We start from the raw sequence: 23666 nt of genomic DNA, 5'->3' as shown, positions 1-23666 counted from the left end.
CATGTTCTGCCTCACATTGCAGTGCGAAATCCAAAAGTGACTGTATAGGGACTTCTACTAGATACCACTTGCTGGTAATATTTTAAGTAATGATATATAGTAAATACAAATACTCTCGTTTCCAAAAACCCCACCAACAAATGGTTCCACTTCAGAATACTTGTATTTCTCAGACTACATAGATTATGTGATTGTTTGATTGCCTGATTTTTTAAATATGTTTTACTTAAAATGGTAGACTTGGTCGCTCTCTCTCTTGTATCAACAATTTTTTGTTTGGTGCCATATTCATAACACATGATTAGCTTTGCTAATATGGGACTATTTTTGTGATATGGGATTTTATTTCTGTGAGGAAAAGTTTCACTTGCATTCAACCTTCATATCCTTCTCATGTGGATTTCTGCAGATCATTCTACCTAAGTGATTTCTTGAATTAAAGATATCTTGTGTATACAGTGAATGCAACGGTCTCCTCGTAATGTTCTTATAATTTACATGAACAGACGCCTTTTTTAGCTGGATGTAACGTATTATTCCATGCTTAGAAATATGAGTCATGGTGTCATTGTACATCTATGTCACAGTCCCACATTTATTTCAGAGCCATATAATCATGATTTGAATGCTTCCTCATAGACACTTCAGGTATATCTGAGAGCACATAGATATTCTTAATTGCCTGAAACTGTGTGGATGTTCATGGGTTTTCAAACCAGTGATGGTAGAATTCATAATCTTTAGATCTTTATTGGGTGTGACCTGCTGTTTGTTATCTTCTTTCAATTGCTAGTACTTGATGCATGAGAACAAGAGAGTGGATATGTGCAGTTATGAATATTGTTCTTTTGTTCCTGACGCTACTTCTCTAAGGTGGGAGAAGTACTTAACAACTGAAAAATGATATATCTGTCCAAAAGAAGGAACAGAGAAGGAAGCCAAGTGAGGATATTCCTTCTAAGGCTCAGTCCTTTGTTGATAATACTACCTCGCTAATGCAGGAAATGGTATATATGTATGAAAAGAATGAAAAATATATACAGTTAGATAGATATTAATTTTCCAGTTGCTAGAATTTTTTCTCCGTAGAAAAAATCAACCTGTAAAAGATTGTTAGTCAAAAAGTATGAGTATTCAGCAGTTTTTTAAGTTGATATTTGCCATGCATTGTGTATAGGATTTATCAGGTCCACAAGCTAATCATTCTTTAGAGTGTCAGAATATTTAAGGTGCCCACTAGACATTTTTGAGGAATGAATGTTGCAGGCAAGTCTCAGTCACATGGACATATTCATTATCTTCTCTTGGTAAGAGGCTTTTGACTCGAATTTATATTTTAGGAAAAAATAATATCAGTAAAAAATGTTGGCAAAAAGTTTGAATATTTGGAGATAAAGGATAATTTTTTATAATGCTGTTTTGACAGTATGACTCAGATACAAGAGCTTATTAGTGTTAACAGAGTCACAATGTTTTAGGTGTCCCCCAGAGGCTTTTGAAGAACAGATATTGCAAGCCAGTCTTTGCCACACTGTACGTAGAAATTCACGAGTGCAGGCGGAAGTGGCAACGCTTGGTCAAGGCAGTCAAGAACTTTTGGATGTTGTGGCATCCTCATTACACAACATTGCTCCAAATGTTATACTTGCCAAACGTGAGGTAAGCAAGAATATTCTTGGGCTGCTTTCTCTCTCTCTTCACTAAAGCTTTTTACTTACTGTTGTTCATTTTACCATAAACTATAAAATCAGATTCTGTTTGTATGGCTTTGCTCTTTTGTTCCATCTTAGAAATATACATGTACACTACACACGATACATGACAGTGAATCATAGCAGCAAAGAAATAGAATAAAGTATAAGAATCAGTTATAAGATGATTAAAGATACAATTTAGTTGGAATGTTGAACATATAATTTTGTCATTCATTGTTGGTGTATTTGTTTTAAACCTTCATTCTTCATTGTAATACCCACAGTAAGCAAATGGAGGACAATAACAAACCGATATTTGGAAATTAGTTGTAGATCGTTCTTTGATTAAATTTTCTTAAATTCTTTAATGTTTTTCAATATTTTCAAAAATGAATGTAAAGGATTCAGTGCAGGCTTGTGTTATCCAATCATTTATTTGATGCTCGGTCTTTCTTGTACATGGTGATGTACTGACATATGAAAAATCACAGTAACACCAAAACAGAACAGAGTATATGAATTCATTGTAAAAATGCTTACAGAGGAATTTAAATGTTAGAAGTATAATTTCACCATATTCTTTAACTGTGTTTCCTTCAAACCCTTCTCAATTAAAAATGGGTATGCTTTCATTACAACATTGCTTTCTGTGCAGTCATCAGTGTGATGTACGTACTTTCTTTTTGTACATTTCTCACCTCTACACTCATCACGGGATCTCTGAGACTAGTTGAATGCCAGAAATAGTAAGGAAGCACAACGGACATGACCAACTTGTATACAAAATAGAGCAAATAATGGACCGAGGTGATAAACAGATATCTGGGCAGATATCTGCACACATGAACACCATTTCACATAGCACCTGTAACCTCTCAAGTATCAAATTATGGGAGCAGATGAAGTTAGGAATGCCAAACTGGAGATATTAGAGCATTTATAAGTCAGTATGAATTGGAAACTCTTAGATTTAATCCATAGAATTCTTCACAATTTTATACAAAGTCTTCATGTTCTTTTAGGAACTGTTGCCACTCCTGGTTTGTGGGGTTTCTATGCACAAAGATGGAAGAGAGAGGGAGCGATTACTTCACCTGCTGTTCAACTTGATAAAACGACCAGATGAAGAACAGTGCAGTACTATTCTAACTGGGATTGTTGGTCTTGCTCGTGTTCTTGGAGCCACCAAGCTGGAGGCAGAGCTGTTGCCACAGTGTTGGGAGCAACTTACTCACAAATATGTTGAGCGTCGCTTACTTGTAGCCAAGTCTACTGCTGCTTTGGCTCCCTACACACCACCACCACTAAGAAATTCTCTGTTGCTCTCTATGTTGTTGCAGCTCCTGGCTCCTGGTGGTGAGAAGGAGACTAAGGTGAGGGAGGCAGCACTAACCAGCCTGGCCCTTTTGGTCACTTTCCTTGATGACCAAGACAAGCTACCTGTTTTAGTGGACACTTTGCTGCATTGTCTTGAAAACCAAGGAACTGTTGTAGATTCTATACCTAACACAAGTTTAGACACATCCCATATGGTAGTAAGATCTCAAGCATCACCTAGAGCTATAGACTTATTCATTTCATCTCTTGCCATGTGGGCTCTTGAAACTAATATGTTGAATCATGTATTAGACCCTTTGTTAATACGGCTGAACCAGTTGGCCATGCTTTTCAAGCAGCAACAGGGAAATTTGCAGGCTGCGCAAGTTCCTGGGCAGCAGCCAATTATATCTGTGATAGAGGCTCTTATAAAGACTGTTCCATTTATACTGGCAATGCTTATCAATTCAGTCCCAGCAGTGGATGATGAAGATAATGCTATTACTTCTGTAACATCTGTATCAGCTTGTAGTGCCTTGGAAGAATTAGAAGTTATAATTGGAAGCAAATCGAAAGCTGAATATGGTTTAAGTAAACTTCACCACTATGTTTCAAAGGAATGGTTCAAATCATGGAAGGAGCTTGAATATGTTACCCAGAAGTTTATATCAGCAGTTGTAGAAGTACTGTGTTTTATTGATGCTTCAGCTGTACCGGTTATTCAAGCATTTATAAAGTTATTTTCTCAGTTGCCTATATGTTTAGGGGCTCACTTAACAGCATCAAGCATCATTCCTATATTCTTGAAGCATCTTAGCATTGATGAGTCTGCTCTGGAAGCAGTTCGCCTAGGTAACACTGGCCTCACTGGTTCTTTGGTGGTTGTGTACACTGTATCTCTTCTTGCATCAAATCAAGGATGCTGTGACAGACCAGGGGAACTAGAAGTCTTTTTAACGAGACAAATCAGTATCCTAGCCTTGTGTCGTGCACAACCAGATGCTCTTTATGTTACTATCTCCACCTTATTACAATCCCAGCGTAACCAGGAAGCTGTTCTTGGAGCCTTATGGTCATGTTTGGTCCACAAATCATGCGTGGTGAGAGCATGTAGTGCAGGTTTGTGGAGTGTGGTAGTGGGTAGTGTGGAGGATGCTGCGCTAGGATCACGTGTGGTTCCAGCTCTAGTTACTCTGGCAACAGATCCAGACATGCAAGTCAAGGCTTCAGCTGTCCATCCTCTGGCTACTGTGATTACAACCACAACAAATACTGAGGTATGTTTTAAACATAACTGATTTTTAAAAGGGTTCATAGTTGCATTTATATATTTATATATATTTATTTATTTTTATTTATTTTGCTTTGTCGCTGTCTCCCGCGTTAGCGAGGTAGTGCAAGGAAACAGACGAAAGAATGGCCCAACCTACCCACATACACATGTATATATATACACGTCCACACACGCAAATGTACATACCTATACATCTCAATGTACACATACATATACACACACAGACATATACATATATACACATGTACATAATTCATACTGTCTGCCTTTATTCATTCCCATTGCCACCCCGCCACACATGGAATAACAACCCCCTCCCCCCTCATGTGTGCGAGGTAGCGCTAGGAAAAGACAATAAAGGCCACATTCGTTCACACTCAGTCTCTAGCTGTCATGTAATAATGCACCGAAACCACAGCTCCCTTTCCACATCCAGGCCCCACAGAACTTTTCATGGTTTACCCCAGATGCTTCACATGCCCTGGTTCAATCCATTGACAGCACGTCGACCCTGGTATACCACATTGTTCCAATTCACTCTATTCCTTGTACGCCTGTCACCCTCCTGCATGTTCAGGCCCTGATCACTCAAAATCTTTTTCACTCCATCTTTCCACCTCCAATTTGGTCTCCCACTTCTCCTCATTCCCTCCACCTCTGACACATATATCCTCTTGGTCAATCTTTCCTCATTCATTCTCTCCATGTGACCAAACCATTTCAAAACACCCTCTTCTGCTCTCTCAACCACACTCTTTTTATTTCCACACATTTCTCTTACCCTTACATTACTTACTCTATCAAACCACCTCACACCACATATTGTCCTCAAACATCTCATTTCCAGCACATCCACCCTCCTCTGCACTACTCTATCCATAGCCCACGCCTCGCAACCATACAACATTGTTGGAACCACTATTCCTTCAAACATAGCCATTTTTGCTTTCCGAGATAATGTTCTCAACTTCCAAACATTCTTCAAGCCTCCCAGAATTTTCGCCCGCTCCCCCACCCTATGATTCACTTCCGCTTCCATGGTTCCATCCGCTGCCAGATCCACTCCCAGATATCTAAACACTTTACTTCCTCCAGTTTTTCTCCATTCAAACTTACCTCCCAGTTGACTTGGCTCTCAACCCTACTGTACCTAATAACCTTGCTCTTATTCACATTTACTCGTAACTTTCTTTTTTCACACACTTTACCAAACTCAGTCACCAGCTTCTGCAGTTTCTCACATGAATCAGCCACCAGCGCTGTATCATCAGCGAACAACTGACTCACTTCCTAAGCTCTCTCATCCACAACAGACTGCATACTTGCCCCTATTTCCAAAACTCTTGTATTCACCTCCCTAACAACCCCATCCATAAACAAATTAAATGACCATGGAGACATCACACACCCCTGCCCCAAACCTACATTCACTGAGAACCAATCTCTTTCCTCTCTTCCTACACGTACACATGCCTTACATCCTCGATAAAAACTTTTCACTGCTTCTAACAACTTGCCTCCCACACCATATATTCTTAATACCTTCCACAGAGCGTCTCTATCAACTCTACCATATGCCTTCTCCAGATCCATAAATGCTACATACAAATCCATTTGCTTTTCTAAGTATTTGTCACATACATTCTTCAAAGCAAACACCTGATCCACACATCGTCTACCACTTCTGAAACCACACTGCTCTTCCCCAATCTGATGCTCTGTACATGCCTTCACTCTCTCAATCAATACCATCTTATAATTTCCTAGGAATACTCAACACACTTATACCCCTGTAATTTGAGCACTCACTTTTATCCCCCTTGCCTTTGTACAGTGGCACTATGCACGCATTCCGCCAATCCTCAGGCACCTCACCGTGAGTCATACATACATTAAATAACCTTACCTACCAGTCAACAATACAGTCACTTTTCTCTTGTAGTAAATGCCACTGCAATACCATCCAAACCCGCTGCCTTGCTGGCTTTCATCTTCCACAAAGCTTTTACTACCTCTTCTCTGTTTACCAAATCATTTTCCCTAACCCTCTCACTTTGCACATCACATCGGCAAAAGTACACTATATCTGCCACTCTGTCATCAAACACATTCAACAAACCTTCAAAATACTCACTCCATCTCCTTCTCACATCACCACTACTTGTTATCACCTCCCCATTAGCCACCTTCACTGAAGTTCCCATTTGCTCCCTTGTCTTACGCACTTTATTTACCTCCTTCCAAAACATCTTTTTATTCTCCCTAAAATTTAATGATACTCTCTCACCCCAAGTCTCATTTGCCCTCTTTTTCACCTCTTGCACCTTTCTCTTGACCTCCTGCCTCTTTCTTTTATACATCTCCCAGTCATTTGCATTATTTTCTTGCAAAAATCGTCCAAATGCCTCTCTCTTCTCATTCACTAATAATCTTACTTCTTCATCCCACCACTCGCTACCCTTTTTAATCTGCCCACCTCCCACGCTTCTAATGCCACAAGCATCTTTTGCGCAAGCCATCACTGCTTCCCTAAATACTTCCCATTCCTCCCCCACTCCCCTTACGTCCTTTGTTCTCACCTTTTTCCATTCTGTGCTCAGTCTCTCCTGGTACTTCCTCACACAAGTCTCCTTCCCAAGCTCACTTACTCTTACCACTCCTTTCACCCCAACATTCTCTCTTCTTTTCTGAAAACCTTTACAAATCTTCACCTTCGCCACCATATCTCATGGTGATTGGCTCTCAGTGAATGTAGGTTTGCGGCAGGGGTGTATGATGTCTCCATGGTTGTTTAATTTGTTTATGGATGGGGTTGTTAGGGAGGTGAATGCAAAAGTTTTGGAAAGAGGGGCAAGTATGCAGGCTGTTGTTAATGAGAGAGCTTGGGAAGTGAGTCAGTTGTTGTTCGCTGCTGGTGGCTGATTCATGTGAGAAACTGCAGAAGCTGGTGACTGAGTTTGGTAAAGTGTGTGAAAGAAGAAAGCTGAGAGTAAATGTGAAAAGGAGCAAGTTATTAGGTACAGTAGGGTTGAGGGACAAGTCAACTGGGAGGTAAGTTTGAATGGAGACAAACTGGAGGAAGTGAAGTGTTTTAGATATCTGGGAGTGGATCTGGCAGTGGATGGAACCATGGAAGCGAAAGTGAATCATAGGGTGGGGGAGGGGGCGAAAGTTCTGGGAGCATTGAAGAATGTGTGGAAGTCGAGAACATTATCTCGGAAAGCAAAAATGGGTATGTTTGAAGGAATAGTGGTTCCAACAATGTTGTATGGTTGTGAGGCGTGGGCTATGGATAGAGTTGTGCACAGGAGGGTGGATGTGCTGGAAATGAGATGTTTGAGGACAATGTGTGGTGTGAGGTGGTTTGATCGAGTAAGTAATGTAAGGGTAAGAGAGATGTGTGGAAATAAAAAGAGCGTGGTTGAGAGAGCAGAAGAGGGTGTTTTGAAATGGTTTGGGCACACGGAGAGAATGAGTGAGGAAAGATTGACCAAGAGGATATATGTGTCGGAGGTGGAGGGAACGAGGAGAAGTGGGAGACCAAATTGGAGGTGGAAAGATGGAGTGAAAAAGATTTTGAGTGATCTTGGCCTGAACATGCAGGAGGGTGAAAGGCGGGCAAGGAATAGAGTGAATTGGATCGATGTGGTATACCGGGGTTGACGTGCTGTCAGTGGATTGAATCAGGGCATGTGAAGCGTCTGGGGTAAACCATGGAAAGTTGTGTGGGGCCTGGATGTGGAAAGGGAGCTGTGGTTTCGGGCATTATTGCATGACAGCTAGAGACTGAGTGTGAACGAATGGGGCCTTTGTTGTCTTTTCCTAGCGCTACCTCGCACACATGAGGGGGAGGGGGATGGTATTCCATGTGTGGCGAGGTGGAGATGGGAATGAATAAAGGCAGACAGTGTGAATTGTGTGCATGGGTATATATGTATGTGTCTGTGTGTGTATATATATGTGTACATTGAGATGTATAGGTATGCATATTTGTGTGTGTGGATGTGTATGTATATACATGTGTATGGGGGTGGGTTGGGCCATTTCTTTCGTCTGTTTCCTTGCGTTACCTCACAAACGCGGGAGACAGCGACAAAGCAAAATAAAAAATAAATAAGAATACATATATATGTTCATCTAATACTTTGTGAAAAGCCTTAAATACAAAACAGTAAATTTCTTTGCGAAATTCTCATGAATTGTGCATTGTATATGCAGATGTATATTTGTTGATAAGGTTTATTTTTTGTTATAACTTTAGAGAAAGAATAACATATGGCCCCTCTTATAGGTATTAGACAAAGTGTGGCTTCAACTGGAGACTCTTTGTGAAGATCCATCCGTATTGGAGAACTTGGACTTTCAGTTGGCTTTGGCTCGTACATGTTCTCTTCTAGCGCACACTGCACACCCCCGCCTAATACACCAGTGTAAGTAGCCAACTGGCCACAAAGGTTTAAGGGCACATAAGGCAAATCCATTTTTTCTCATTGTTCAGAATGCTTATATAGGTGCAGTATGCCTATGTATTAATACTCATACCTGGTATGACTGTGACAATTTGTTTCAGCAATGATAAGAATAGTTTCATTTTATGTTTTATTTTTTTTATATTTGTTCTTCATTTCCTTTATTAGCGAAGTAGTGCCAAGAACAGGTGAAGAAAAGGCCTCATTCATACACAGCCATTCCCTATCTGTCTTGTGTAATGCACCAAAACTACAGCCAACTGTCCCCAACCAGGCCCCACAGACCTTCCCATGGTTTACCCTAGCAACTCCATATGCTCTGGTTCAGTTCATCACAGCATCTTCCCCCTGTATATCATTCCAGGTCACTTTTGTGCATGCTTTTCACCCTCCAGCATGTTCAAGCCCAAGCACTTTAAATATTTTTCTTCCCATACTTCCATCTCCAGCTTGGTCTCCCCAGTTTCTTAGTCCCCTCCAATTTTGACACATATATCCTCTTTTTAAATCTCTCCTCTCTCATTCTCCCCATATGTCCAATCCATGTCAGCACACCCTCTTCAGCTCTCTCAGTAATACTTTTTTATTACCACAGCTCTCTCCTATCCTGTCATTACTTACTTGATCAACCAAACTAACCCCATGTACTATCTTCAAACATTTCATTGTCAACAAGTTCTCCCTCTTCTGTACATTCTCATCAATGGCTCATGCCTCACTTTCATACAACATTGTTGGGGCTAGTGTACTCTCAAACATACCCATTTATGCCCTTGCAGATAATGACTTCACATATTCCTCATTGCTCCCATTGTGCAAAACTATAGTAAACAGTAAAGAGGTTTTAATGGTAGGAAACTTCAGTAGTCCAAACATAAACTGGAACACATTAACAGATGTCCAAGAGGGAATGAGACTAATGGAACTGAATGAAGATGCTTTTCTGTAACAGTCAATTAAGAAACCAACTAGAGGTAAAAACATTCTTGATCTTGTCCTCGCTAGTGACACAAACTTAATCAACTTTTGTGAAGTAGGTGAGAGTTTGTAAAACAGCGATCACAGTTTGATTAAATTAGAGATGGATTTAGATTATGAAATATATGACAGCAAACTCTTGATCTCAGATTACAGGCGAGCAAATTTTAAAAACATTAGACACGAAATTTGCAGTACCAATTGGACAAAACTTCTTGACATTCACACAGTAGTGGAAATGTGGAATAATTTTAAAAACACACTTCTTGAAATTAAAAATAACCATATTCCATGAATTACAAAGAGAATTTGCAGTACTTATTTAAAACCATCATGGATGAATAGGAGAATAGACGGACTGATTTGCCAAAAGAAGAAAAATATAAGAAATTCAAATCAGTGGGAACTGATGAAAATCATCAGGAAGTAATCAAAACCCAAAGAGAGTGTAAGGTCATTAGACAGTAAACACGTGGAATAACAAAGACTTTCCTTGAAAGATAAGAATAATCATGAGGAATTCTTCAAAATACAAGACAAAGGAAGACAGTAAAAGAAGGAATTGGATCATTATAAAACGAACTTGACACACTAACTACTGACGACACAAAAATGGCTACCATACTAAATTATTCCTTTAGTTCCATATTCACAATTGAAGAAACATCTTGAATACTGCAACCAGTGAAAATGTTTCTAGGATCTGATGAAGGAGAGTTGAAGTTTAGAAAGATAAAGAGCTCTTAAGTACTTAAATACCTAGACCAGTTAAATCCTACAAAGCCAAAGGCCCAGATAACTTAGCTCCAAGATTTTCAAAAGAGGTTAGAAGACAGCTGTTATACCATATAACAAAAATATTCAACAAATCTCTCTTGGATGGTCAGGTCCCAACTGACTGGAAACTAGCAAATGTTACACATATATATAAAAAAGGAGACAAAAAGTGTGCCTTGAATTACCAACCAATTAACCTTACATCAGTGTTAGGTAAAATGAGGGAAAAATATAATACTTGATAAAATTGTCACATTTCCAGATCACAAAATTACATGGGACTACCAATGCGGTTTCCGCAATAGAAGATCCTGTCTGACAAATTTGCTGGAATATTTTAAATGTCATTTTATCATAATTGAGATGAAGAAGTACCGACTGATATAGTATGTTTAGATTTCCAAAAGGCTTTCAGTAAAGTACCTCACAAGAGGCTTTTACATAAATTCAAAGCACATGGGATTGGTTAAGAACTCTGTGCATAGATCAGAGACTGGCTTACCGGAAGAAAGCAGCATGTAGTATTAAATGGCGAAGTCTCACGTTGGCTAGAGGTAATGAGTGGTGTGCCACCGGGGTCGGTCCTAAGCTGAGTTCTTTTCATAATATACATTAATGATCTAGAATTTGGTCTCGTGTAAGATCTCCAAGTTTCCTGACGATACTAAACTAGGAGGTCGAGCTGTAAATGGGCGAGACTGCGAAATGATTCATAGAGATCTTCACTTACTAGCAGAGTGGTCAGACAGATGGCAAATGAAGTTTAATGTCGACAAGTGTAAAGTTATGCACTTTAGATACAAGAATATACATTACGACTACAAACTATTCAGAAACTTTCTGACTGATGTGAAAGAAGAAAAGGACCTTGGAGTTGTCATTAACAACAATCTGAAGTACACTAAACAGTATCAAGCAGCAAGTAAAAAGGACAACCAAATATTAGGTTCCACAGCCATGAACATAGATTACAAGACACCAGAAACAATTCTCACATTTTATAATCCTCTAGTAAGACCACACCGTGAATATGCAGTCCAGTTTTGGTCCCCAAACTATAAAAAAAGGTGAGGAAAAGTTAGAGCAAGTACAAAGATGCATGACAAAATTGTTCCCATTCCTTAGAAATCTGGCATGTGAAAAGGCTAAAATGATTGGATCTCTTCTCCCTTAAAAATTGTTGACTTCATGGTGACTTAGTCCAAGTGTTCAAAATTCTGTACAAGTTTGTTAAAGTAAATCATGAACATCTTTTCAAAGTAAAGAAATTATGGTTACCAGGACAAATGGAATAAAACTCAAGGCCAAAAGATGTCGTATGGATGTGGGAAAAAGCTTGTTTTCATATAGGTGTGTTGAACACTGGAATGAGTTACTGTCAGATGTAGTGAATGCTAAGACTATAAATACCTTCAAAGGTCGTTTAGACAAATATTATATAAATTCAGGTATACTCTGAGAAAAATGCCAGAAATAGACTATAAATGACAGCAGTAATGGGAACAGTAAAAGGCTGATGTGCAGCAATGGGGAGTCAGTGATAGTTGAAGAAACTAGTGAGTGGAATTACATTTTCTTGTCAAGTTAAACTTTTTTATTTTATTTTTTTACCTGACAACCCAGTCATGGGCCAATCAGTTCTCCTGTTGTCTGTCTTTCTCATGAGAACTCAAGTAAACCTTCACCCCTTCACCCAACCTTCAACTTACCTCCTCTTCCATGGTTCCAGTCCACTCCCAGGTATTGAAAACACTTCACCTCCTAAAAGTTTTCTCCATTCAGACTCGACTTCAAACTAACCTATCATTTTGCTCTGGTAAACCTAGTATCTTGCTTTTATTCACACTTACTCTCACCTTTCTCCTTTCACACACTTTCCCAAACTCATACACCAACAGTTCAGTTTCTCACTTGAATCTGCCACCAGTCCCCTTTTATCAGCAAACAACAAATGACTCACTTAGACCCCTAACCCCATACTGACTGCATACCTGTCCCTCTCTCCAAAATCCATGCATATCCCTGACTCATCAACCCATTCACAAACAAAGTAAATAGCCATGGTGACATCATACACCCTTGCCACAGACCCACCTTCACCTGGAACTACTTACCCTCCTCTCTTCCTCCTTGCACACATGCCTTACTCTTTTGATGAAAAGTACTCACTGTTTCTGATAGCCTTCCTCCCACACTGTATAATTGTAACACCTCTTGCAAAGGACATCTCTCAACCCTATCATATGCTTTCTCCAGATCCAAAAATGGCTTTTACAGATCCTTCTGTTTTTCTTAGTATTTCTCACACACATTTCAAATTAGACACCTGATCCTTACATCCTCTACCTTTCCTGAAACCACATTGTTCCTCCTCAGTCAGATGCACTATGCTTGCTACCACCCTCTCAATCAACATTCCTCCTTACAGCTTATCAGGTCCACTTAACAAATTCCTACCTCTGTAATTCAAACACTCATCTTTGTCCTTTATACTTTGGCACCATGCATGCATTCTGCCAGTCCTCAGGCACCTTACCATGATTCATACATACACTAACCTAACAACAACACAGCTGCCCCCTTTCTTAAAGAATTCAACTACATTACCATCCACTCTGGCTGCCTTGCCTCATTTCATCTTGTGCAAAGCTTTTGTAGCCTTTTGTCTCTTCACCAAACCACTTACCATGACTATTTCACTTCACATACCTCCCTGATTCAGACACCTAACATCTGCCACTCTATCATCAAACACATTTAACTGTCCTTTATGATACTCATTCTATTTCCTCTTCCTCATCACTTTCTGTTACCACTTCCTCAGTTGCCCCCTTTGTTGTAATTCCCATTTGTTCTTTTTTTTTTTTTTGATACTATTAACCTGCTTCCAAAACATCTTATTGCTGATACTCGCTCAGCCCCTCAGATTTACCCTGTATTTTAAACCTCTGCTTTCTCTTGTACATCTCCCATTCCCTCGCACTACTTTTTTGTAAGTACCACCCACACACATCTTTTCATTTTATAATTGTTAAAATATTTATCACTGGGTAGGGGAGAAAGAATACTTCCCATGTATCTCCTGCATGTTGTAGAGATAACAAAGAGGGGCAGGAATTGGGGCCTGGAAATCCTCCCCCTCTGGATAGTCTCTTGATAAGGAACAGAAAGAGCAAAGTGAGGATTTTTTCTCACACTCCAGTCATCTGTTCTTGATGCTACCTTGTTAGGACTGGAAAAACAAGAAAGCATTGAAAATGAATTATTGTTATTTAGGAAATATTACTATGAATTAATTTCTAAAAAGTCCTGCTGCCTCGATTGTGTCGACTGGCAATGGATGGGAAGCACAGCGAAGAAGAAGCAGTAATACTTGGAGTTGGGTTGCTAGAAGCATACTCAGCCCTTACTTGCTGTCACTTGGCTGACCATGTAGTGGCACACTTTGTTCTTCCACCTCTTACACAGGTAAGACAATCATCATTATGTTCTCCCTGAAGATTTGTTTCTCATATGTTATGAACTTATGATTTGGGAAGGATTGCTCCTGATGATGATGGTGATACATGAGAGGATGGGGATGTAGACCAAGGCAGAATATTGCTGTATTTAAAATGAAAAGTATTTAGAAGTGTATGGTAATGCATGAATTAGTTGGTTATTTGATTGGAAATGAGATTGAAGATGGGATCTGATAGTGCTAGCCACAAAGTGTGTCATAAACCAGTATAATATCAAAGGGAATGGATAAAGAAAAGCTTCTGGGGAAGTTCAGATGGTATGCAACCCACTAAAGTTGGATGAAGTGACAGTTATCTGTGGTGTTAATGGCAGGGGGAGAAATGGAATAGAGAGAGCATGGATCAAAGATCTTCCTAAGGCTGGACTGAATCAAATTAATTTGTATATTCTCTCAGTTTAGTAATTTTATTTTGTTAGCTGATTCACAAAAGTTAAAGCTTGGCAGAATGGTAAATTACATTGAGGGTGTTTATAGGGTGAAGAAGTGTAAGTGCACATAAGATATTATTCTTTGTGTGTTTTGAAGAGATGTGATGTAGTGTAATACTTATTTGAATGGAAAAAATTGGAAGTAATGTTTAGTAAATATTGCATTGAGTATTTTGTAGGGCATTTCTCCTTCAGAGCTGGAAGGGTGATTAGAGACTTATCTGACTTAGTGTGCAAGGTGAATAATTGTGAACCATTTGCATCATGGAGAACTGCTCGCTCTGTTGTGTTATACCCTGATTAAGGATTTTTGTGAATGGATTGTAAACCTTTTATTAGTCCCAAGTAGAAGGGAATGGAGTTACAGTTACATAGCAGGTTTTGGTATGTTTGGATGTGTGATAGTTTCAATTGAAAAAAATAGGAAATTGTAAGCTTTAACATTTGAAAGTAATGTGTATCAAATATGGCAGAGAATGATATAGAGCATTTTGCATGGAAAAATGGAGGGGTGATTAGAGATTGATCAGATCTACTGACTTTAACTTAGTGTGCCAAGATTGATAATTACAGAGCATCTTATAGCATATAGAATTGCTCAGTTTAGCATTTTGTGCCTAGAAAGAGGGTTTGTAAGGATGGATTGAGAAACTTCAAAAAGTTTATCAGTCCCAGGTAAGGGAGTAGAGTTACTGTTACTTTAAAGGTTTTCTTAGTCCCTTCAATTCAATCAAATAATTTTTTATTCTCTAATGGAAGATTTTCTTTCAGCTTCAAAAAACTTTAGGATCTACAACATTTGAAAATATGGAAACCATTACGGACTTGATACGAGAATACAGCTTGCGTGCCCAGTCATCCCAGGGACAAGAAAGGTAAGCTACAAATGTAATTCTTTTCACTTTTCATTTGTGCCATATATTTTTTGTAATGTTGAATTCATAAGCTCTGTGCTAGGATTAGTCTGTAACAGTAATTGGTTTGAGATATTAAGTGATGGATGGATTCAAAAGCCATTGACACATAGTGTTATCCAGAACTTGACAGCTTCAAGATTCCAGCAGTGCTGGATGCTAATTGCCTGCTCATACCCCTGCTCAGTCTGGGTGAGCTGGATGATACCTTCCAAAATTGCTGAACTTGATGCTCTGTGTAGTGCATACCTTTAAGTAGAAAGGATCTTGCTCTGCCTGTAGTCTATCCATGAAATACTAAAACCCCTTTTGAGTGATAGTTATAGTTGAGTCACTGGCCAGTAAGGGGGTGAAATTTGCATTACAGGCCAGCTCAGCAGAAGTGTTGATTATATGATGAAGAGGAATTTTAGTTGAAAATATTATTGAGAAAGTGAACTGGAAATGAGTGAACGGAAGTAGATGTAGATGAAAAATTTGTTAAGTTTAACTCAAGTTTTGTTTTTAGTGGTGCTGTGGATTGATATATTAAGCAGAAAGAGTGATTGCTGCCTTTGATCTGGGTAAGACCATAGTTTTAGAACTACAGTGTATATATATGTCTGCAGTTATTCATAACTCTTACAACTTGAATGTTCTTTCATACACATCCTCAACTCATGTCTAGTCTACAAAAGTGAAACAGGTATTTTAATTTGTCTTCTCCTGTTAAGTTGATTCTTCATGAGAAACCAATTGATTCAACTACAACTCCATCTCTACATACAAATCTTCTCCATTTCCTACAATCAACCATTAATTTTCTGATGTCATTGTCTCTTTTTTTTTTTCTCAAATTTAATTGCCATTTCCTGCAGACAGTGAAAGGCTTCATCCACTCTTATCCATTCTCAAGCTGTCATGTGCAGTGCACTTAAACCACAGCTCCCTATTCACAATCAGGCCCCACAGACCTGACCTTTCCATGGTTTTCCCCAGATGCTTCACATTCCCTGGTTCAGTCCATTGACAGCATGTCGACCCCTGTATACCAGATAATTTCAGTTTACTCTAACCCATGTATGCCTTTCATCTACCTACTTGTTGAGGCCCCAGGTGCTCAAAATCTTTTTCACTCCATCCTTTCATCTGCAGTTTGGTCTCACCGTTCTTCTTATTCCCTCCAATTCTGACACATATATCATCTTTGTTGACCTTTCCTCACTTATTCCCTCCATATGTCCAAATTATTTCAGCGCACCCTCTTCAGCTCTCTCTCAACTGCATTCTGTTTGTTATCACACCTCTCTCTTACCCTTTCATTTCTTACTTCATCAAACCAACTCACATCAAATATTGTCCTTAAGCATTTAATTTCCAACACATCTACCCTCCTCAGCACATTATACAGATGCCTCACATTCAAATGATATTGTTGGGACTACTGTACCTTCAAATATACCCATTTTTGCTCTCCCAGATAACAATCTCTCTTTCTGCTCTTTCATCAGCACTCCCAGAACCTTTGCCCCTTCACTTACCATATGACCCACTTCTGCTTCCATGGTTTCATTCGCTGCCATGTCCACTTCCAGGTATCAAAAACACCTCACTTCCTCCAGTTTTTTCACCATTCATACTCACACTCCAACTGACCTGTTTCTCAGCCATGTTAAGCCAAACAACATTGCTTTTATTTACATTTACTCTCAATTTCCTTCTTTCGGATACTCCTCTGCAGTTTCTCACACAAATATGTCGCCATTGCTGTATCATCAGCAAACAACAATGTAATCACTTCCCAGGCCTTCTCATCCTCCGTAGACTGCATACTTGCCACTCTCTCCAAGACTCTTGCATTTACCTGACACACCACCCCTTTCAAAAACAAATTGAACAACCATGGTGACCTCACACACCCCTGCCACAGACTAGCCTTTACTTGAAACCATTTGCTCTCCTCTCTTCCTACTCGTACACAAGCCTTACACCCTTGATAGAATCTTCTCACTGCTTCTAGCAGCTTTCCTCCCATACCATATGTTCTTAAGACCTTCCACAAAGCATTTCTATCAACCCCATCATATGTCTTCTCCAGATCCATAAATTCCATGTACAAGTCCATCTGTTTTTGTATATATTCGTCACACATTCTTTAAAGCAAACACTTGATCCACACTTCCTCTACCACTTCTGAAACTAAACTGCTCCTCCCCAATCTGATGCTTTGTACATGTCTGCACCCTCTCAAGCAATACCCTCCTATACAACTTACAGGTATACTCAGCAAACTTATATCCATGTAGTTTGAACACACCTTTAACCCCCTTGCCTTTATGCAGTAGTAATATACATGCATTCTGCCAATCCTCAGGCACCTCACCATGATCCATACATGCGCTGAAAATCCTAACTATCCAGTCAGCAACTTGGTCATCCCCTTTCTTGATAAGTTTAGTGGCAATACCATGTACTCCAGCCACCTTACTGCATTTCATCTTACACATACCACCCTGACCAAAACACCTTACATCTGCCACTCTGTCATCAAACACACTTAAGAATCCCTCAAAATACTGACTCCATCTCCTCTTCACTTCATCACTACCTTTTATCACTTCTTCTTTTGCCCCCTTCACTGATGTTACCATTTGTTCTCTTGTCTTTCACACATTATTTACCTCCTTCCAGAACATCTTTTTATTCTACCTAAAGTTTACTGAGACTTGCTCACTCCAACTCTTATTTGATATCTTTTTCAAACCCTGCACCTTCCTTTAGACCTCATGCTGATTTCTCTTATATATCCAATCATTTGCAATTCTTTCATGTAAGGCCCACTCAAATGCCTCTATTTTCTCTTTCACAAGCAACTTTACTTCTTCACCCCACCCCTTATTACCCTTTCTAATCTGTTTACCTCCCATCTTTTGCATGTCACATTCATCTCTTGCATATATCATCACTGCTTCCTTAAATACCTTCCATTTCTCACCCAGTCTCCTTACTTCATTTACTCTCATATTTTGCCATTGTACACTCAAGTCTGCCTTGGTATTTCTTCTCGCACGTCTCTTTTCCAAGCTCATTTACTCTCACCACTTCTTCCCAACGTTGTTTCTTCTTTTCCAAAAACCTTGATCTTCCCCCTTACCTCCACAGGATAGCAATCAGACATCCAACCCAGCTTCCCCTCTCAGCACAATTAAAATGGAAAAGTATCTCTTTTACATGCCTATCAATTATTGTAATTCAGTAATGCCTGCAGACCATCTTTCCTACTCTCATATGTATACTTGTGTATATCCCTTTTTAAACCAGGTATTCCCAATCACCAATCCTTTTCCAGTACACATTTCCACAAGCTGTTCATATTGCTGAAAACCCTATATGCTCCAATTATACCCCTAAGTGCTGCATTACTTACCTTTGCATTCAAATCAGCTATCACTAATACCCAGTCTCTTACATCATAACTGTTGACACACTCCATCAGCTGCTCCCCAAATGATTGCTTCTCACTATCTTTCTTATCATGACCAGATGCATAAGTACTAATAATCACCCATCTCTTACCATCCACTTTCAGTTTTACCCACATCAGTCTAGAATTTACTTCCTTACACTCTGTCACACACTCCCACAACTCATGCCTCGTGAGTAGTGCTTCTCCACCCTTTGCTATTGTCCTTGCACCAACCCTTGACTTTACTCCTAAGAATTTTCCAAACCATTCTTCCCCTTTATCCTTGAGCTTTGTGTCAGTCAGAGGCTGAACATCCAGGTTTCTTTCCTCAAACATACTACCTATGTCTCCTCTCTTTTCAACTTGGTTGCATCCACACACAATTAGACATGAGCTTTGAGGAGGATGAGCACTCCCTGCATGGCTTCTTGTGTTCCCTCTTTTAGAAAGTGAAATACAAGAAGTTTTTTTTCTAGCCCCCCAACTCCTGCCCCTTTAGTCACCTACAACATGCAGGAAGTACAGAGGTAGAATTTTTTTTTATCCCAGAGATGTCAAAACTAGTTATATAAAGGACAAACATAGGAAAGTTATCATGTCAGTATGACCATTGTTGCCACCAGGCATGATACCCATCCATGAAATTCTTTTCTTCCTCTGAAACCTGCTCCACTTTCATTTATACTTGGAATTGTTGCAAAGCTGCTCTTTGAAGAGCCAAGCACTTTTTCATAAAAAGGAGGTGTGCTGACTTGACCTCTTCTCCTAACATATCTTTTTGGTCCTTAACCTAAAGCATCTGTAACAACTGTAATTCAGCCTTTTCTCCTCTTTTTCAACATGATCAATCTGTTTGCAAACTCTCTTACTGGTAGAACTGCTCTCTTTGGTACAGTGATTCAGCTTTAATCCTCTGCTCTTATCTCCTTCCACTGAACTCATACTATCTCATATATTCTTCTTTTGTTGAGTCTTCCAGGTAGTCTCCCAACTCCTAGTAGACATGGTGAAAGGCTTAGATTGGCATACCTCCTTGGGTTTTAAGGGAGTGTGCCTCTGAGATAGCACCAGTCTTTGCTTACCTATTTTGCCTCTGTTTAAACACCCAGACTTTCCCCTCTGTTTGGAAATATGCCTTGGTACAACTCATCCTGAAGAAAGACTACTGCTCCAACCCCTCTATAGTCCTATAGCTCTCACTTCTGCTATCTCCAGTTTCTTTGATATTCTCCTAAACTCTCACTTTCACAGACTTTTAGCATCCTATTTTGTTCTTTCACATCACCTGTTATGGATTTTTCAGAGCTAGGTCTCTTGGTGATCTGTTCTATGTGACTTCACCTCTGGGCCTCCTCTCTCAGGGATTTTGGTGAAATTTTTGTTGTAGCCCATGACATCTCTAAAGCATATGACAGGGTATGGCATAAGACATTGCTTTCTAGAAACACTGCCTTTCTTTGGTTTCAGTGCTTCTCTATGCTCTCTGATGCATGGTTTCCTCTCTGACCATTCCATCAATGTAGCAGCTTCCCCTCGTATCTATCAATAGTGGTGTTCCTACTCTTTTTCTTCTTTTAATAAATGGTCTCTTCTCTACCTCTAACCCTAGTCACTCTTGTGGTGATGATTCCACTTTACAGACTTCAACTTGCTTTTCCCCGTACTTCGAATAATCGTTCTCATTATTTTATTGAGCATATTTCCTGTCTTAGTTTGGACCTGTGCAGCATTTCTGAGTAGGGAAGCAGTAAGCTTGTTAAATTTAACGGTGGTAAAACACATATTCTACCTATATCTCATTCTAAGATTCATTTGTTTCTCTTTGCTCATTATCAAAGCAACACAGTTACCCTTTGATAACAAACTTGCTGGGCATAACTATATCCTCCACTCTCTCCTGGAAATCCACCTGATCAACATTACAAAGTCTACGTCCCAAAAGCTGGTAGTGTTGTTTAGGTGCCGTAATTATCTTTCTTGCAAGCCGCTGTTTCACAGCTACAGGAGTTATATTCACCCAGGAATGGAATACTGCTCACACATCTGGGGTGGCTTATCCTCCACCTCTCTGTTAACTAGATTGGAATAAAGGCCTTCCATCTCATTACTTCTGGTTTCACGTCACTTCAGCCCTGTCCTTCTGTATGCTGTGATGTTGCTGCTCTCTCTTTCTATTCTGTAGATATTGTTTTGCTCATTGTTCTTGTGAGTTGTGTGCATTTGTCTCCACCCCCTAAGGCTGCTGCTTTCCAAAGTTTCTGTGTGAAGTCTGGCTACTTAAGGATTGGCTGTTATGATACTTCTTTCTTCCCACAGATGGTTAAGCTAAGGAATTCTCTTCTTTCTTTGGTCCATCTCACATTGTATATCCTTTCTTCCTTTAAGAATGAGGTCTACAAACACCTGCAGAGCCCTGACTGATTTCTACTTTCTTTTCCTTTTAGTGTTTTTTCCCAAACTGGCCTCAGCTGAGGCATATTTTTCCCCATGCCATGTTGATCACTATAAAAGATTATGTTCGATGATTCATTTTGTGATTGTGGCAATGATATGTATGTGACTTGGATAAGTAAGTAATGTCTCCTCTATACAGAGCCCTATGGGATCAAGAGATCATGTTAACATGAAAATACAGTGTCCGCAAGAAACCTTGCCCACTTCCTTATACATTTTCAAAGGTGCCGTCACTCTTATGTTTTAGTACTTTGTCATTGTTCCTTTAGTATTCTGAGTTCTTAGGGTTCACTTAATCTCCTGAATGAAATGAGGCACTGATGAGGCATTTTAGAAAGCAGCCGCCTGATTATGCGACCTGAGCACCCAGTGCACCTAGAAATCTCACATGTACCCACATTATTTTCTTATTTCAGTCGATAATTCAGGCTTTCTCCTTCCTAGAAAGGTAACAGCCACCCAATATGAAGTACAGGTAGAAGATACACAAGTAACCAGAAGTGAAATTCTCAAAATGAAATGGCAACCAGGAAGAGTAAAGAAAGAATACCCTTCCCTCAAGATAGCCTTGGAACACTGAGGAGGATTACTGGTGCTCACACTATTAGAAACACTAGTCTCAACAACCATATATATGATGATTTCACCCTTAGAATGTCATACTTGTACCGACAATAAATCTTAGCTGTGTATTGCCCTTGAAAATACATGAGGGCTGACAGTGTCTTTTGTGAACACTGTAGGTTTAATCCAACAAGATTTCACCCTTGATGACCATATTGATATTTATGAGGTCAACGTATGCCTTTTTTTTTTTTTTTTTTTTAGAAACCCAACAACCCTACAATAAACCACATTGGCCCTAGATGGTAACTCAAAGTACAGAGATGGCACCCTGTGGCTACCAACCTTCTCCATTCACTTGTTTACACCTTTTTGTGCAAACCTTCTTTGGTTGATCAGTGGAAACACATGGCTGCTTGGATTGGCAGCCTCCATGGATATTAGTCAGAGGTAGCAACAGCTGTTGGTGGAGTGCTTCCTTCTCTCTCAATCTGCTCTCAAGGTAGAGAAGCAGCATCCCTGGGCAGGTGCCAGTTATGAGGAATACAAAGATTGTCAGTCTAGGTTGGTTGGTCTCTTCACTCTACAGGAGTCTGTGAGTTAAGCATTTTGGCTTAACTGTGTAAGTTGAATATTGCCATCAGGGTTAGCTATTAAGCCATAGACTGAGTGCTTAGGATTCTGAATGCTAGTTGGAGGTTATCAAATTCTTCTGTACGGTCAAACAGAATTCCAGCAGAAATTTTTACCTTCTCCACCTCCCAATGACATAATTGGAGTAACATACATTATGGAATATTATGTGATGGACACAAGTCTTAGTTCTGACTGGGTTACCTGTCTCCCGAGGTGAGAGGTGGACACTGGGGCTGATGGGTTTGGTGCTCTTTACCACAGGATGCTCTAAACATAACATTTGAAACATTGTATTCTGGGGGAATTCACTTTAGCACCATGAGATTCTAGGAGAGTACTATCTGGTACTTCAACAACTGGAAGATTAACTGCTCCTCCCTGGGTGAAGAAAACAAGGGGATGTGACAGTCAGGTAAAGGGTATTTTGAGCTTGAAAACTGAGACAGGTTACTCTGACAAATTTCACTTTTGCTCATGTTGCTTCCCCCCCCCCCTGTCACTCTGCTCATGAGAACAGTCATAACTCTTAGACATGTTACAGGAACTTTTTCTGTTTGCAGGCGTATTTCACAGATTAGCAGAGGCTGGGGTCTCACACCCCATGGAAATCATTTCCTGAAGTTCAGTCTGATTAGGTTCACTTGCTTTAATTTCAAAAGCACACTCACGCAAACACTAGCAGCAACTCTATGCCACCAGAGGAGGGCATATCAGGTGTTAAAGAAGGAAGTACATAAACATTAGGATTATGCAGATCATCTTCACTTGATATTGACTCCTTGGTGTTGCAGTAATAATTGTCTGAGAACTCATCCAGGACATTTAACTCAGTTACCCCATCACTACCATTTTCTACATAAGGGATATCTCTGTCTTTGGATAACTCCCCTGGCACACCATTTGTCGCATCCAAAGTGACATGTACTCTCACTATGTATGCCAGGCAGTTCTGTCATTCCCTTGGGAAAGTCCATAACACAACTTGATCATTGAACATGGAGTTGCCATGTTTTCATTACATGATAGGAACTGTGACTCATGCCACCCATGACACAGCTAGATCCCACATTGGTCCTCATATTACATGATAGGAACTGTGACTCATGCCACCCATGACACAGCTAGATCCCACATTGGTCCTCATATTCAGTCTGTACCGTAAAACTCCCCAGT

General features: G+C 39.7%; 1 protein-coding gene across 1 annotated transcript in view; it reads left to right on the top strand.

Annotated features, from left to right (window-relative positions):
* Nucleotides 1-23666, top strand: part of LOC139751284 (RAB11-binding protein RELCH homolog) — a 72680-nt gene that overhangs the window by 30691 nt on the left and 18323 nt on the right. The window contains exons 6-10 of the mRNA XM_071666605.1: nt 1479-1659; nt 2717-4288; nt 8597-8735; nt 13837-13997; nt 15252-15355. Coding sequence (XP_071522706.1) covers nt 1479-1659; nt 2717-4288; nt 8597-8735; nt 13837-13997; nt 15252-15355 — 2157 coding nt within the window. The remainder of the gene's footprint in view (nt 1-1478; nt 1660-2716; nt 4289-8596; nt 8736-13836; nt 13998-15251; nt 15356-23666) is intronic.

This window comes from Panulirus ornatus, chromosome 11 (genome assembly GCF_036320965.1).
Source record: "Panulirus ornatus isolate Po-2019 chromosome 11, ASM3632096v1, whole genome shotgun sequence".
Lineage (NCBI taxonomy): Eukaryota > Metazoa > Arthropoda > Malacostraca > Decapoda > Palinuridae > Panulirus > Panulirus ornatus.
The sequence above is the reverse complement of the archived record's forward strand: the minus strand, read 5'-3'. Positions and strand labels throughout refer to the sequence as shown.